Here is a 16,762-nt window from a genome sequence, read left to right on the forward strand (position 1 = left end):
TATATATATACAGTAAATATGTTTGGGGTCTGAATGAGGTATTTTTTTCAAAAGAAGTCTCTCTGCTCTCCTAAGCTGCATTTATTTGATCAAAAATACAGTAAAAACTGTAGTACTGTGAAATATTATTACAATTTAAAATAACTGTTTTCTGTTGTAATATATTTTAAAATGTAATTTATTCCTGTGATCAAAGCTGAATTTTCAGCATCTTCAGTGTCACATGATCCTTCAGAAATAATTATAATATGCTGATTTGGTGCTCAAAAAGCTATTATTATCAATGTTTATTATTATCAACAGTTGTGCTGATTAATATATATATATACATTTTTTTTTTTTTTGGAAATCATGATATTTTTTTTTCAGGATTTTTTGAAACATTAAAAATGTCTTTACTGTCGCTTTTGATCAGTTTTAAGCCTCCTTTTATATTAATATTAAAACAAATATCACAACTAACTTGTCTTAATATATTAAAAATAAACAAAATAACGCACTGTAATAAATTATTTCCTAAAGAATATTCTGGTTCCCTTAGAAATACATCACATTACTAAAGTTAAATGCATTGCCTATTATTATCATAATTGATTGGGTCATTTATTGCACTGATATTTTTTTCAGTTTTTCTGAACTCACCGTGGCATTTGACCTCAGGGTTTCCCCAGAACAGCTCTCTACACTCTCGGCAGGTTCTGCCGCCAAACCCGGGTTTACAAGAGCACTGGCCCATAATCTACAGCACAGAGAATTAAAAAAATGCAGATTAATCCATGTGCATTTTATTACGATCCCAAACATGACATGTGTGTGAAGGTGGTCTGACCTCATTGCACGACGAGCTGAAGGAATGGTTGAGGTCGCAGTCGCAGGCCTCGCAGCCTCTCCCGCTGGCCATATTCCAGGTGTCCGGTGCGCACTGATCGCAGTTCTGGCCCACCACGTTAGGAAGACACTGACACTGACCGCTGTTCAAGTCACAGTTGCAGTTACCCGGAGAGGGGCACGTCTCCTCAACAGAGCCCATATGATTACACACACACTCTGAGAAAGACCAGGACAAAACATTAGAAACTCAGCGGCCAGGAGTCAAATGCATAATTATACTAGATGCACAAAATGTACATTTTAAAATGATTTTTTAAATAGTTTTTTTTCTATACTAGTAAAACTTTATCTAGACGTCAAAAGTACTAATCTTTTCAATTGTCCATACTATGTTTTAAATAGATTTATAAATCAGGCATTGTATTGACAATAATACTTGTCTAACTACTTTGTCCAATGATTTTATAAGTCAAAAATATATAATAAAAAATGTTGGATCATATTTTTGTAAACACAGCATTGAAACAATGAAACATGTCTTCAAGAACTTACTTCTGCAGCTCTGGGTCAGTGCATTGCCGTGATAACCGAGCCTGCAGCGGTTGCAGCCCTCGCCATCGGTGTGGTACAGGCATTTGAGACAAGCGCCCGATCGGGCGTCACAGGACTCTGGGTCCATCATGTCGATGTTGTTGTTGCACTGACAGGACCGACATTCTCCGCCCACCTCGTGTGGGTTTCCGTAATAACCAGGGGCGCATTCTTCACACCTGGCACCTATGGGTGACACCAGACAAGAGGTGTGTTAAATTACAGCTCTCACAGCTACAAAATTACATATTACAAGACAAAATATCACCATATTCTTCCACATACACTATCGTTCACTATGTTTTTGAAAGAAGTCTCTTATACTCACCAAGGCTTCATTTATTTGATACAAAAAGTACAGTAATACAGTAAAAATACAGTAATATTGTGAAATATTACTACAATTTAGAAATCAGAGCTGTTTTCTATTTTAATATATTTTAACTAATTTATTCCTGTGATCAGAGCTGAATTTTCAGCATCATTACTTTCGTCTTCAGTGTCACATGATCCTTCAGAAATCATTCTAATATGCTGATTTGCTCCTCAAGAAACAATTATTATATTATTATCAATGTTTATTATTATCAGTGGTTGTGCTGCTTCATTTTATTTATTTTTTTTGGAAACCGTGAGACTTTTTTCTATTATTTATTAATATTATCAAACTGTTTTGAAAACTGTTTTTTCTGTTTAATATGTGTGTGTCGAAACCATGATACACTACTATTCAAAAGTTTGGGGTAAGACATTTTTAAGGAATTAATACTTTTATTAAACATAGATACATTAAATTGATCAAAAGTGACAGTAAAGACATTTCTTTATTTTGTTAAAAAAGATTTCTATTTTAAATAAATACTGTGCTTTTATTCATCAAAATAAATGGCCCTAAACAATTGATCAGTTTACACAGAAATATGAAGCAGCACAACTGTTTTCAACATTGATAATAATCAGAAATGTTTCTTGAGCATCAAATCAGCATATTAGAATGATTTCTGAAGAATCGTGTGAAATGAAGACTGGAGAATGATGCTGAAAATTCAGCTTTGTTCACATCAGGAATAAATTACATTTAAAATATATTCAAATAGAAAACAGTTCTTTAAAATTGTAATATTATTTCACAATATTAATGTTTTTACTGTATTTTTGATCAAATAAATGTAGCCCTGGTGAGCAGAAGAGATTTCTTTCAAAAACATAAATCATAAAAATTTCCAAACGTTTGAATGGTACAGTAAACTATATGACAAGTTCTAGCGTATGTCATGATACAGGAAATTTACGGTGTTCCTGACAGATGCTCTTATAAATCAAATAAGATGTCTGCTGGTTACCTTTATATCCCTGGTTGCAGACGCAGAACACCTGGTTGGAGTCGAGGCTCTTATAACACGCGCCGGAGAACTGTCTTCCGCTGCCAGGACCGTCCGGACACATGCAGGGGCGGCAGTGGTCTCCAGAGCCCAGGACGGGGTCACCATAGTAGCCATTCAAACACCTGCAAAAGAGATTTCATAAATGAAAGGCTATACTTTCATGTAAACATCAACTTATAATGTTGACGAAAGAACACAGTGACTAACCTCTCGCAGTGGTGTCCAGTGGTGTGGTCCCTGCAGGACAGACACTGTCCCGTGAGCAGGTCGCACTGCTCAGCGTGGCCATTGCAAGTGCAGGGGCGACAGTTAGGGAATCCCCAGTATCCTGGCAGACAGCGGTCGCACTGCCGCCCATACGCTCCGGGAATACACTCGCACTGACCGCTGGCCTCGTGGCAGAAGGAGTAGACAGACCCCTCAGGACTGCAATCACATGCTAAACCAACAACAGACCACAATTATGCTTGTGAAGGAAATACATGGTGCAGTCTATGCTATTGACAAGTTGCACTTACGCCTGCAGCCTTGTGGCCCAAAAAGGAAGGTCGCTGGGGCGCATTTGTCGCAGTTCCTGCCAACCACGTTGGGCCGACACTGGCACTGGCCACCGCTCGGTTCACAAACCGTGCTGAGAGACCCCTGCGGGTCACACTGACAGGCTGAGAGAAACAGAAGAGAAAAAAAAGAAATATAGGGTTAATTCAAGGTAACTGGGGCATTTTTTCTCAGTCATTTCAATGGCAAAAGTGCTACAATGAAGTGCTACAATAAACTTGACCAATATTAGTGTTTTTTTTACTGGTTGGGCTTTTTACCAAATTCGATTGTTTTTCACACAGCTATCCCTCTTTTCTCTACATTCTAGAGATGGGTGGGCGATATTCCAGCAGACACGGTTAACCAAGTTTTCGTGGTCACGAAAATCGTTTGCACTCGTTTTTAAACATTACAAGTGATTTTATGCCATTGAAACGCAATCAGCAGCGAAAGAGAACTAATTTTGCTGTATGCTTGATCTATCTGAGAGACTGTTTCTGAGCGCTGTCTGAGAGGCTCGTGCACGTGTATTGAACGCAGGGAGTATCGAACTGAGTTATTTTTGCCGCTTTATAGGCCCTGAACGAATAAATACATGTCAAAATGCCCGTCTTTGCAAGTATCCTTGTAAACACAGTAATTTAGGTCTTAAGTGAAAGCAAACAGCTGAGAAAGAAAACACATGTGTAACAGTATGTTGGATCCGGCCAGCTCTTAAAGTGACAGCAGTCTAATATTCATGCTGTCTGTCATTCATATTAATCAAACAACAAAAGAGAAAATCTCTCACTGCTCTTGACTAAATCACTTTTGCAACTTTAATAGAAAAAATATATAATTTATACAGTGAAGAATATGTAGTGTTTTATACATTTGATTGCTTTATACCAGGGGTCTCCAAACTTTTTTACACCACGAACCGGTTACGTTTGGGGGATATATATATATATATATATATATATATATATATATAGACATAGGCTAATTTTATGTGTATGTATACGCAACTAATGCGCTGTCTGAAACACGTCTCTTGAGTGCGCTTTGATTGTGTGCGAGAACAGTGCGTGAGTAACGAATTGAGCTCTCTTTCGTTTCTCTTCTTGTGGTTTAAAATTGCTTGTACGTGTAAATTGGCAAATTAATCTGCGAATCACGTGCGTGCCGAACGGTAGGGTCTCATCCGTACGTATTACGGATCAACTGCGATCCGTTTAACTCCTAATATGTGACAGATCAGAGCAATCTTTCATTTACTTATTTAACATGAAATTGTCAAATTGCTATCCATATCAATCGCATACAAAGAAAATACAGAATAATTAGAACAATCATTAACATAAATAAATAACAGTGTCATATCAATACACATTTTTCCCAGAACGTTCTTGCGACCCGGTAGTAATTCTTCAACGGCCCGGTAGTGGGTCGCGACCCGGTGATTGGGGACCTCTGCTTTATACAATGTATGTAGCATTTCTTATTTATTTGTTCTACAGTATTTTTGTCCTATTGCTTGCAATTAGTTTCTTATTCTTTTTTTAATCCCTGACTGTTTACTTGTCTTCAGTTTTTTTTTTATTTTATTTTTTTATATTGAGTCCAATGACAAAAATTATGACATTTCTATGGTATAAAATGTTTTTATATCATAAAGACCTTATTTAAAGCAAAAATAACTATATTGTGATATATATTGTTACCGTGAAATAAAACTACTCATTTCATGATATAAGATTTTGGTCATATCGCCCACCCCTATATCGGCTATTACATTAACGTTTACTATTTATTGCACTATTAATAGTTATCTAAATACTCTGTGGAAATTAATTTGCTCTCTCCACGAACAATGCTGTTTGAGTGTCAAGTTTTTGTAAGCGCAAATAAATTCTTCATGCAAAATAACATTATTACACAATATTCATGTTTAAAAAAAAATCGGGATGACAATGAGAGCGTTGATCAGCAGGTATTTCATAATCTAGGCCGACAAACATATAAATAATAATTCTGACAACATGCCACTCAAAATTAACTCTACTGTAATCTTATTTACCGTTTTGTTTGTTACTTTCCTGACAATGTATAACTATTCCAGTACACTCTTTTAACCAAATAAAAGACACCTAAAACCTCATATCAAACTGTAGTTAAAAACTAAAGTTTTATCGGTTATAAAAACAATATCGGTTGATCTCTTATACATTCATGTATATCATCCATTATATTAGTTAATGGCTGTAAAAATACCTATTGGCTAACAAAATTTTAATATCAGTATTAACAGGTTGGAGCTTGCATACAGTTTAGCATGGGCTCAAACCCAAAAAAGCCTCTCTGGTGGATGTGCACAGCTTATAAATCACACTGAGGTAATTCACCGGCGTTCAACTCGACACCTCAGTGGCTCTGAGTTCAAACCACCTGCGTAAAAATGCTTGCTTAGTGACTTGGCAAGTCATCTCACCATGAAAGACCCACAAAAAACATATGGTGCAGGCCAGAAGAGCCAGGAAATTTTACTTGTTCTTTAAAGCAAACATCAGTCCTACTGGATCGCTAAAGCAGTGCTGAGGAGAAACTAAAGTAACAACACCACAAACCTTTTCAAAATAGTGTTACTTTAGTTACTAGCTATGCTTTCCTAAATGTAGCAGGTCGCTGACTTTTATGCCACATCATATTGTGCATGGAGCTTTACAGCTGAGTAAATTGAGGTACAAATATAATTTCCTAAAATGTCAGATTGTATAGCTAAAATTTAAAATATGTAATGCTTTATGATATTTTATGCTTTGAAACAGCTTATTTTTTTACAAATCAGAGAAACAATTTTTGACCAAACAAACATTTTTGCAGATTAAATGTTTTAAATAAAAACTAAATTTAAATTTTATAAAAACAAAACAAAAAAAACATTTAGTTTTTCACTAAATTAACTGATGGATGAATATTCAATTATTTTCATTTCTACAGCACAACGTCAATGCATAACAAAAACATTTATTTATAATATTTATTTACAAAAAAAAATTTAAATATGAAGAATTCCACACTTTTAAATAATGACACAAATGATTTATTGAAATGGACAGGTAATCAGACTGAATAAATTGATCTCATCAACTGTAACACCATTTTTTCCCCACTAAAAATAAAATCAAGGACAATTAAAACTCTAATAACTGTGATTACCAAGATGAAGAAGGATCATGAAACTAGTCTTTTAAAAGCCAAAAGCATCTGTTCATCACTTTGATTTGAACTTATTTTAATTAGTGTTTCTAATTTTATTAGTTAGAATAAGTTTAATAGTGTTACCATACTTGAGACACTTGATTCAAAAACTATTGTTAATTTTGTGCCATTATACTGCTCTGTTAAAATTGTATCATCAGATATAATTGTTAGATATTTAAAAGTTACATATTTTAAAAGACTGCCTCCTCACATAGCTTCAAAGTTGTTTGCTACTTATTAAAGTGTAGCCTTGAAATGTGGCTTACTTTTCCCAGAAGGGAGTTTGACTGTATTTTTACATTCTGTATCATATAAAGCTTGACAAGTTACAGTTTCTTAAAGTATGACTTGAAGATGTCTTTTCAGTAGTAGTGTGTTATGCTGTGTTTGATTTCTTCATGTGAAAGTCATCATTTTCACACTGATATTTATAGTCAGCAAAGCTTGTGTTCTGATTTACGCCTCTAGCCATGTCTTTTGCTTTTCTTCTTGTCCTGACAGTTGATGAAGTTGTAAAGTCTCAGACAGGAAGCATGTAAAGCAGTATAATTATGCCTGAGGCCTTGTTACAAGCTCTGACACGAGGCAGGAAAGCACCTCTGATGAGAGACATCAGACAGAGGAAAATGAAAGCTGAATGAACGATGACAGAATGAAGACTGGCACGTCTATCATAAAGGGGAAAGGGGATTCTTATGTGGTTAGAGAATGGAGCCAAAGTCATGCCATGATGACAGGCTGAGAATCTGTATGTGTGTGCACTTTAAACAAAGTGGTAAGATCATAAAGATCAAGTTAGTATGCCATTTGTGATATTATAACTAGAATAAAAAAAAAACTAATAATTCTTAAAAGTATAGTGTAGGCATTACTGCAACTAAAAATTTATGTGCATTTATGCCAATAGATTGCTTAAAAACTGTCCTGAGCGCGTTCGCGTCTTCTTCTTCAGCCGGCGTGTGACGCGTCTTCTTCTTCTTCTTCTTGCTTTACAGCGGATCGCAGACTTATAAGTGTATTACCACCACCTATGGTGGTCCATTTCAAATGGTCCATTTGAGAGATAGGTGGCGGTAATGCACTTATAAGTCGATCCGCCATAAAGCAAGAAAAAAAAGAAGAAGAAGACGCGTCACGCGCCGGCTGAAGAAGAAGACACGAACGCGCTCAGGACAGTTCGGACATTGCAGAAAATCAGAGGTAAAAAATGATATAAATACTGTTCAGTTTCTTGCACAGACCGATCGTTTCGTGTCTTTACACATCAATGTATCGTCACGAGCCGCAGGGGCTAATTTGGTTTTGTTTGTGTATGTTTTATGATTCTCAAAGCCGTGATTCCCATTCACTTCCATTATAAGACTGACAGACTGCAACGGTTTGAGTTAAAAATCTTCGTTTATGTTCTACTTAAGAAACAAAGTCACCTACATCTTGGATGCCCTGGGGGTAAGCGGATAAACATCAAATTTAAATTTTTGGGTGAACTATCAAATACGCCCATACGCATTCTGACTCATTTTGCCAACATGGAATGAATGAAAATTGTATCTGCAACTTTTTGAATGAGCAGTCAGTAATGGTAAAGTATGTGCATTTCAAAATAAGAGTCCTGGTGTATTTCAGACTTGTTTATAATTAAAAGTCCCACATTATGCATAAAGTTTTTTTGTTTTGTATTTTTTGCTTGATTGATATGGGTATTTTGATTGCACAATAAACTGTTTCTGAAATTTAATGCAACATACAATCATGTAGCATTTGTCTGGGCTTCCCCGTCATAGGAAGGAAAGACTAAGAACATCATTTAACACAGGGGTGCCCAAATTCGGTCCTGGAGGGCCAGTGTCCTGCAGAGTTTAGCTCCAACTTGCCTCAACACACCTGCTGGTAAGTTTCTAGTATGCCTATAAGTGCTTGATTAGCTGGTTCAGGTGTGTCTAATTGGGGTTGGAGCTAAACTCTGCAGGACACCGGCCCTCCAGGACCGAGTTTGGGCACCCCTGATTTAGCACATATCATCACAAATATTATTAGTTCAATTTAAGGTGGGTAATTTATTATCAAGTTATGGATGTACCTTTAACTCCCTCGTGCAGAAAAGCCGACACACTGAAGATGTAATTCCTGCAGATATCAGTCATGGGGGTTTTTATCACTGCTTGGCTGTTCTCCAAACAGCGGTAGCGCTGGAAGGTTTCCCAGGCGCTGTTGGTCACCATGTCTCCACCCTCTGACCCAGAGCCAGAGAAAATATCCAGGTTTTTGCAGTGTGGCATGAGGACGATCTGAGAGCAAGAATAGAAATCGGTCGTTCAGCATTTGAAGATTCCAGTGCAACTGATATTGTCTATCTGACAGGGTAAAAGAGGGAGCCTACCGAGTCGATGAGGGTGTACGGCGACTGCACATCGCTGAGAGCCGAGTAGCGAGACAGACTCAAGCGCACGGTGTAGTTCAAGCCTTCTTCAAAACACACAGGCCTAGACAGCACCACATACCTGATGGGCAAAACCAAGAGAATTAATTTTCTCAGATTTAACACTCAAAGACATCAGCTTAATGAAACCTAGTGAACGGCCGTCTAAAGGTACAGTCACATTTTCTGCAGTTCAGCAAATTTTTGTGGTCAGAATCAAGTCCTTTCAATAGAAATTGGCGCATTCTAATATTTTGCATGAGGGTGAAAAGGGTCTTTTTCTTGGCTGCAAATTTTCACCTAAATTTTGCTGATGTGAGCGCATCTGACTAAAAACCTAACTAGGCAGCATCCTAACTGAAGTGACACGTTGCTCAGTTAAGAGCTTGATACTCTAATAAGAATAAAATGCAATAGGCACAAAAATCTTGGGGTTTTATTAGATTGAATTACTGTTTATTGTTACTTTTAAGCTTTGAATGCAATAAATATATCTATAATAAACACCTCTCTGGATTTACTGCAGTACATTCTGGGATGACGTTCTCTTCCTTGGTCAAAATGAGCAAAATGTTGTTCACTACCATCTAGTGTTGTTTTAGTATTATTTATATACTATTGTAGCTTCTATTAATATTTTGAATTAGCTTTTTAATGCGAGGTCAATTTTTAGTAAGTTTGTTATGTACTTTTGTCATTTTGTATGACTTTTTTTGTATTGAAATATTATAGAAATGTTGCTTTGGAAACTAACTGAAATAAATATGTTTAAACTGGATTACTAAAACGGAATTGAAATAAAAACGACAAAACAACTAAATTAGCAAAACCTACACTAAAATTTAAATGAAAACTGAATATATAAAAGTAAAAGATAATTCTAAATATTTAAAAAATACTACAGTAGTATATAAATAATGACTTGGGTTGGTCAAATCCTGAACCCTATAGACTGTTAAAAAAAATAGTGATAAAAAAGCATTATTTATACACTATTGTAGTTTTGATACATTTTTGATTTGAGTTACATTTTTAGTAATTCAATTATGTACTTTTATTGTTTTTACTTATTTGCTTGTTTTGGGGATAATTTATTTTTATTTCAGTTTTTATTTCAGTTAAGTTTTAGTTTTCATTTATTTACAGTTAGAAATCTTAGTGCTTCAACTTAGTTCAGTTAGTTGCCAAAACAGCATTTCAAATTTTCAACTTAGTAGCCTAATCAACATTTCAAATGTTTGTTTAGTTTTTCATCTAATACTTAAGTTTTATTTTATTTCAGCTTCCTTTCAATTGTTTTTAATCTTTTTAGTTTATTTTAGTCTTTGCATAAGGACTACATCTACAGCATGATGACTTAAAATACTGCCTAGTTATTATTGGATGAAAGGTAATGTGCATCAGGTGGTCCATCTTTCTGATCTCATACCTGGATCCGGGATGCAGAGACACCACCTGGTTGTCATCGTCGGGCATTGTGTTTGCACAGCGGCTGTCGGCGGTAATGACGCGAGGCCTGATGACAGTCATCAACACTTCCTCCCACTGCTCTGGCAGCTACACACCATGAAAGAGCAAGCAGATGATGTAATGATGTATCTGCTTACCCTTTAACTCAAGGCTGATCAAACATGTCTTTACTCATTACTAAACTGTTCTAGTCAAATGTCAATGCTAGTATTATACTGTAGAGGAAGTCACCTGAGGCTCATATCGGATGATAATGTCATACTCCATAGAGTAGGGGATGTTGTCGATGCTGAACTCAAGATAGGCACCTTCAGGAACGTTCACAAAACCAATGCCAGTCCAAGTAGGGGATCTGTCCTGAGGCTGGGGTCTCGGGACAACCGTCACACCCTACCGATAGAGATACGTCATTCAAATACTCAAAGACTTCGACAGATGGCAATAATGAGGACACTTACAGGTCCAAACTTGGCGTCCTCAGCTTCATAAGTGTAGTGGTCCAGAGCGATGAAGTAAAAACCAGATTCCACCTGGTCGCAGCGTCTGCCAAACATGTGCTCGCGACACTGACACTGACCCGTTTCTGGAGAGCAACTGGGAAAAGAAATAACGTCAGGAAATTTAGATGGTTCTTCCTAAAGATCTGGAGGAAAATAGCTCTGGATGACAGATTTCATGCTGACACAAACAGTCAAGACTCAGAACCTGTGAGAAAATGGCACACATCTGTTTGTTGGATTGCAGTTAAAGCCTGCCTTTGTAACTCATGTAAATACAGTTTTCTTATTGGATGATACAGACTATTTTCACTGTTATTTCAGGCTTCCTGCCAGTAGTTTCTCAACACATTGATTCAACTTACTAAGAAAAGAGGGCAGTAGGAGTAGCAAGTAGATTTTTACAAATTCTGAAGAAAATTTAAGTTTTTTTATCCATTTTGTTGTCGAAAATCTACGTCTGATCACAAAGGAAAGTAATAGCACAGCTCTTCTCAGAAAGCGGCATATGTTAAAGTGTCCCTCGATGTCCATGATGAGTTACACTCAAGTTCACACAAGTTTAATACTTAGGGTGGTGTTATTATTGTTAACAAAATCTTTTGGTAACTGAAATAAAATTAAATATAAAAAAAAAAATATATATATACTAAAATGTATTTGAATTACATTTATTTTGTGCTAAGTATACTACAAATACATTTACATATTTATGTGCTTAATAAAATACCCTGCAATTGTACTTTTGGTATACTAAACTGGTATACTTAAATTGGAACAACTAATTTTGTAAATGTGCATTGTGCAATAAAGAAATACTACCAAATAAAGTTTCAATTTAATTTTTAGTGCTGTCAAACAATTAATAACTATTAATCGCATCCAAAATAAAAGTTTTTGTTTACTGTGTATGTGTACTGTGTATATTTATTATGTATTTATAAATACACTCACATACAGTATATATTTGGAAAATATATAAATTTATATATTCATATACACACAGATATTCTATAAACAAAAACGTTTATTTTGGATGCGATTAATCGTTTGACAGCACTAATAATTTTATATTAGTAAGTCTTAAGCAATATGTCAGTAAATATGTTAATGCATTTGAAGTATTATGGCATAAGAAGTTTTTACTACGAATATAAGATGAAAAACTTAAATAAAACAGAAAAAATACAAATGTTGCCTTGGCACCTAATTGAAATAAATTAGTTAAAATTGAAGTGCTAAAATGATTCAAACTTAAACCGAAATAAAAATAAATTAAAAGCTATACAAAGGAAAATATATACATTTATATATTCATATACACACAGATATTCTATAAACAAAAACGTTTATTTTGGATGCGATTAATCGTTTGACAGCACTAATAATTTTATATTAGTAAGTCTTAAGCAATATGTCAGTAAATATGTTAATGCATTTGAAGTATTATGGCATAAGAAGTTTTTACTACGAATATAAGATGAAAAACTTAAATAAAACAGAAAAAATACAAATGTTGCCTTGGCACCTAATTGAAATAAATTAGTTAAAATTGAAGTGCTAAAATGATTCAAACTTAAACCGAAATAAAAATAAATTAAAAGCTATACAAAAATATTAATTACAAAAAAAGAAAAACTAATAAAAATGACTAAAGCATATAGAAAAATTACTAAAACCTGAACTAATAATAATAGTAAATTATTATAAAATACTAAAAATAGTAGTAATAATAGTGATAAAAATGTATTTGAATGAGAGATTCAGGAACTTCAGCCAGAACAGAGTAGTAATACTCACTTGTTGTTGATTGCACCACCATGATCACAGTCACATGGTCTGCAGCCATCCATGTCGTTACTGAGACCCCAGTGCTGAGGCTATGAGAGAGAGACTAGTTAAAAGACCATTTAAACACCACAGTGTTTACGACAGACCTCACAAGAAGCAAAATGTAAGCAGTAGTTCTTAAAGGCAAATGATCACATTTTGGAATACTGAATGCAAGAAATCTGGAAAAATAAATAAATATAATTGTTAAAATGTAAAAGAATATATATACTGAATATATATATATATATATATTCCCTAGGTGTATAAGCAGCATAGGGCTGTACGGAAAAGGTGTCCAGGAGCTTCTAATGTCCAGCCTGGTAGAGGAGCACAAGTGCTCAAAAGTAAGGCTGGAAATGACGCTGCTGGAATCCCAAGACCCATGTGTTGCTCAAGTAGCTCCGACCCTTAAAACTGGAAGTGTGTGGACTCCAGGGGCAGCAGTACAACAGGCTAAGTCAGCTCTGAGGCATCGAGACATTGTTGGTCATGTACAACAAGGGAGAGGAGGTTTTGGACTTGGATAGAGTAGACCACTCTGGCACAAGGCAACCCCACTTCAGCGTAGAAAATTGGTGGTTGAGGAGATGCGCCAGCAAGAGCAAGCAATGAGATGTGCAAAAACAATCTCACAGGTAAAGCAAGGCAGTGGATGAGATGGGAAGGAGTGGAGAGGCCTAAACTCTCTTGGAAGGAGCTGTGGAGCATGGAAGCATTCCAAATCAGCTTCCTTTTATAAGCCACTTATGATGTCCTGCCTTCACCAGTGAACCTTAACCAATGGTTCGGAGAAGATCCCAGTTGGTGCCGATGAGCCCTCTGGAGGTGTAGTGGGCTGATATCATCGAAAAACACCAAAGAAGGGGGGTGCCCACCTGCTGACCCCAATGAAGGTGAGACCTCTTTCCCTCTATACCCTCTCCCCTTGACTCCTGGTGCTACCACTCAAGCTGCTCTCCATTGTTTCCCACTTATCTCAGGCAGGTGCAATAGTAATATGGGATAGTACCACCTAGTCCTAAAATTTAACATATATATATATTTATTTATTAATGCACATTTAATAAAACTGTTGTATGATTTACAATAATTTACAAAAGTGTCACATTACATATTATAAAAGCACAATGTTATGTTTCTAAAATCATTCACAGTGCTATTGCACAAAGATATATGAATGAACTCATAAAGTAAACAGAACACGCACCAGACACTGGTCACAGTTCCTTCCGGTAACCAGACGTTTACAGTAGCAGTTTCCTGAGTCTGTATCACATGGACTTCCACCTGGAACCGTCCCCAAAGCATTGCATGTGCATGCTGGGTAACAACAAAACAAAAGCAACTTTTATTTGAGATCTTTCAAAACCATTTTCACATGAATTAATTAATGATTTGGGTTGGCTATATTGTGTAAGGCATGGACTTACGCTGGCATCCCAGAGGGTCGTCGCTGAGTCCGTAATGGCCCTGTTTGCACTGGTCACAGCGCTCACCCTCCACATTAGGCTTGCAGCGACACTGACCCGCGATCAGCCCGAGAGACACGTCTGTCAGCGGATCACACACTCCACCGTCGAGAGAGCCGACCGGATCACAGTTACAGGCTGGAAAAGATCAATCCGGACAGCGTACTTAAAGACAATGGACAGAACTGTGGACAGCTGGGAAAACTAACAAACGGATCCATGATAATTCTTATACTGTATCAATGCAGCAGTAAATATGCTCTGTGTCAACTTTTTTATCGCAATACTGTTTTTCGCAACTAATTTTGTTAAAACTATCTAGTACAAAGTTCACGAAAGATACTTCCATTGTTTAGCATTGTTCACACAACAAACACTGTACACACAACAATAACATTTAGTTTGTTAACATTAGTTAATGCATTCACAAACAATGAACACATTTTTACAGAATTTATTAATCTACATTGTACATTGATGTTAATATATTAATATATTAACATTGATATATATATCGATTAACATTGATATGTTTGTTCAGAATTAATGCTAATTTATACTTAATACTTAAAAGTTAATTTTAATATCTACAAAATAATTAGTTAATAAGTATATTTTTTGTTAATTCATGCTTGTTTATAAGTTATTAATGAATACTAATTAAATGTATACAACTTGAAATGCTAAAAATACACATCGAAATGTACATTAATCAAATAAATAAATGGTATTTTTATTGTTACTCCATGTTAATTATTGGATTAATATTAATTAGAATTATGACGTTTAAAAACTATAACACAGTAACAATTGCATGATAAAAAATTATGATGTTTAAAAACTATAACGCAGTAACAATTGCTTAACAAAGAATTATGACGTTTAAAGACTATAACGATGTTTTACGAGAATTACGATTTTTAAAAACTATAATGCTGTAATATCTGTACGACAAAGAACTACCACTTTGAAAACTATAAAGCAGTAACAATTGTACAACAAAGAATTTTTGACTATGTTCTTTAAAGAAGTAACAACAGTTACAAAACATGTTTGTACTGTTACAAAAAGTTTAATGTATCTGAGTTAGTAGCATACCAAAGTTAAAATATTGATATCAAAACTTCATTAGAAACTGTAACAATTGTACTAAAAAATAGAATGTCAGCATTGTTTAGAAACTCTCATGCAATAACATTGATACAATACTATAATACCAATGTTTCAAAACTATAAAGCAGAATCAAAAGTACATCAAAAAGAATGTTACAAAACTTGTAACACCTGATTTGCAAAGTAAATCTTTTGAAAATATACTGGTTTCATATGGTTTTTATAAACATTATGCATAATTAAAAAGATATATTTAATGACTCAAAGTCATGTGATGTAACCATCAAGTCAAATGTAATAGTGCATTTTCATTACATTTTGACATAAATATCACTACATTTTTGGGTTGTACAACAAGACATTTTATAACCAGAATTAACTTTGTCATAAAAAGTTATTTTTAAATAAATGAATAGATCCAGACAAAAAAATCAGCATGATTTCATTGACCCATAATTGAACATTGCAGAAGATCATACTTTTACAGGCGTTGGTGTTGCGTCCCTCTGCGGGTCTCCAGGGCAGGTCATGGTAAAAGTCCTGACAGCGCTCACAGTTCAGCCCCATGGTGTTATGATTACACATACAATGGCCATGGACCTACGGCAAAACAGACATAACAATGATAACCAAGAACAAAATAAATGTAATCAAATTGAGACTATGTGTGGAACAGGATATTTAAAGGCACCACAAATTATAAACAAGCAAGTCCTCAAAATGAATTTGAGCTCATTTCCTACTCAGACCCTAAAAGGGAAAAGTTTGCTCAGGACAGTCTACAAATCCGGCCCTAAACCAGATGGCAACAGGAAATGTTTATACTGGATGCATCTGGTCTACATTAAACAAGCTCCAGTCCTGGCACAGACACAGATCTAGATGCAGTCTATATGTGAGCTTTCACAGAACTGCTCTGAGCCTGGAGATGATCTAGAGTCACTTCAGTGCCTTTGAATACAATTCTTGCACATAAAAAGGTAGTAAGATTGAGATCTGGATGTAATATCTGTTAATTTCTTTTGTAAGAACTGCAACAGACTGAGACACATCTCAGTGCATATGGATTGTAAACAGAGAAGACTGCAGACTAAGCAGGAACCTCGTTCCTTTGGTGTATTTCGCCTTTGGCTTTTCAAATCATTGATATAAAACCACAGAAACACATACTACAACTTCAAGCATAAATGAAACAAAACCAAAAAAAGTTTGTAAACAACAAACACTGCATGCATTTTCTCTGCCACATGGTTATTTGCACTGAACACTATTCAATAATGAAACCACGAGGCGGTCCGCATACTTTCGTACTAATGTGAAACAGATCCAAGCTGAATTAGCAGCAGACTGTGATGGGACTTCAAACGATTT

At 35.4% G+C, this 16,762-nt stretch overlaps 1 protein-coding gene across 1 annotated transcript in view; it reads right to left on the reverse strand.

The window, feature by feature from the left end:
- The window catches only part of LOC107589344 (laminin subunit beta-1-like), a 38,558-nt gene that overhangs the window by 14,234 nt on the left and 7,562 nt on the right, over positions 1-16,762 (reverse strand). The window contains exons 8-22 of the mRNA XM_016277759.1: positions 15,871-15,991; positions 14,240-14,416; positions 14,017-14,129; positions 12,777-12,856; positions 10,938-11,073; positions 10,711-10,869; positions 10,439-10,566; positions 8,971-9,091; positions 8,671-8,878; positions 3,326-3,469; positions 3,015-3,246; positions 2,766-2,929; positions 1,384-1,608; positions 830-1,047; positions 643-739 (exon numbers count right to left, since the gene is read on the reverse strand). Of these exons, the coding sequence (XP_016133245.1) occupies positions 643-739; positions 830-1,047; positions 1,384-1,608; positions 2,766-2,929; positions 3,015-3,246; positions 3,326-3,469; positions 8,671-8,878; positions 8,971-9,091; positions 10,439-10,566; positions 10,711-10,869; positions 10,938-11,073; positions 12,777-12,856; positions 14,017-14,129; positions 14,240-14,416; positions 15,871-15,991 (2,323 nt within the window). The remainder of the gene's footprint in view (positions 1-642; positions 740-829; positions 1,048-1,383; positions 1,609-2,765; positions 2,930-3,014; positions 3,247-3,325; positions 3,470-8,670; positions 8,879-8,970; positions 9,092-10,438; positions 10,567-10,710; positions 10,870-10,937; positions 11,074-12,776; positions 12,857-14,016; positions 14,130-14,239; positions 14,417-15,870; positions 15,992-16,762) is intronic.

The sequence above is a fragment of the Sinocyclocheilus grahami genome, unplaced genomic scaffold (assembly GCF_001515645.1).
Source record: "Sinocyclocheilus grahami isolate Dianchi unplaced genomic scaffold, SAMN03320097.WGS_v1.1 scaffold115.1, whole genome shotgun sequence".
Lineage (NCBI taxonomy): Eukaryota > Metazoa > Chordata > Actinopteri > Cypriniformes > Cyprinidae > Sinocyclocheilus > Sinocyclocheilus grahami.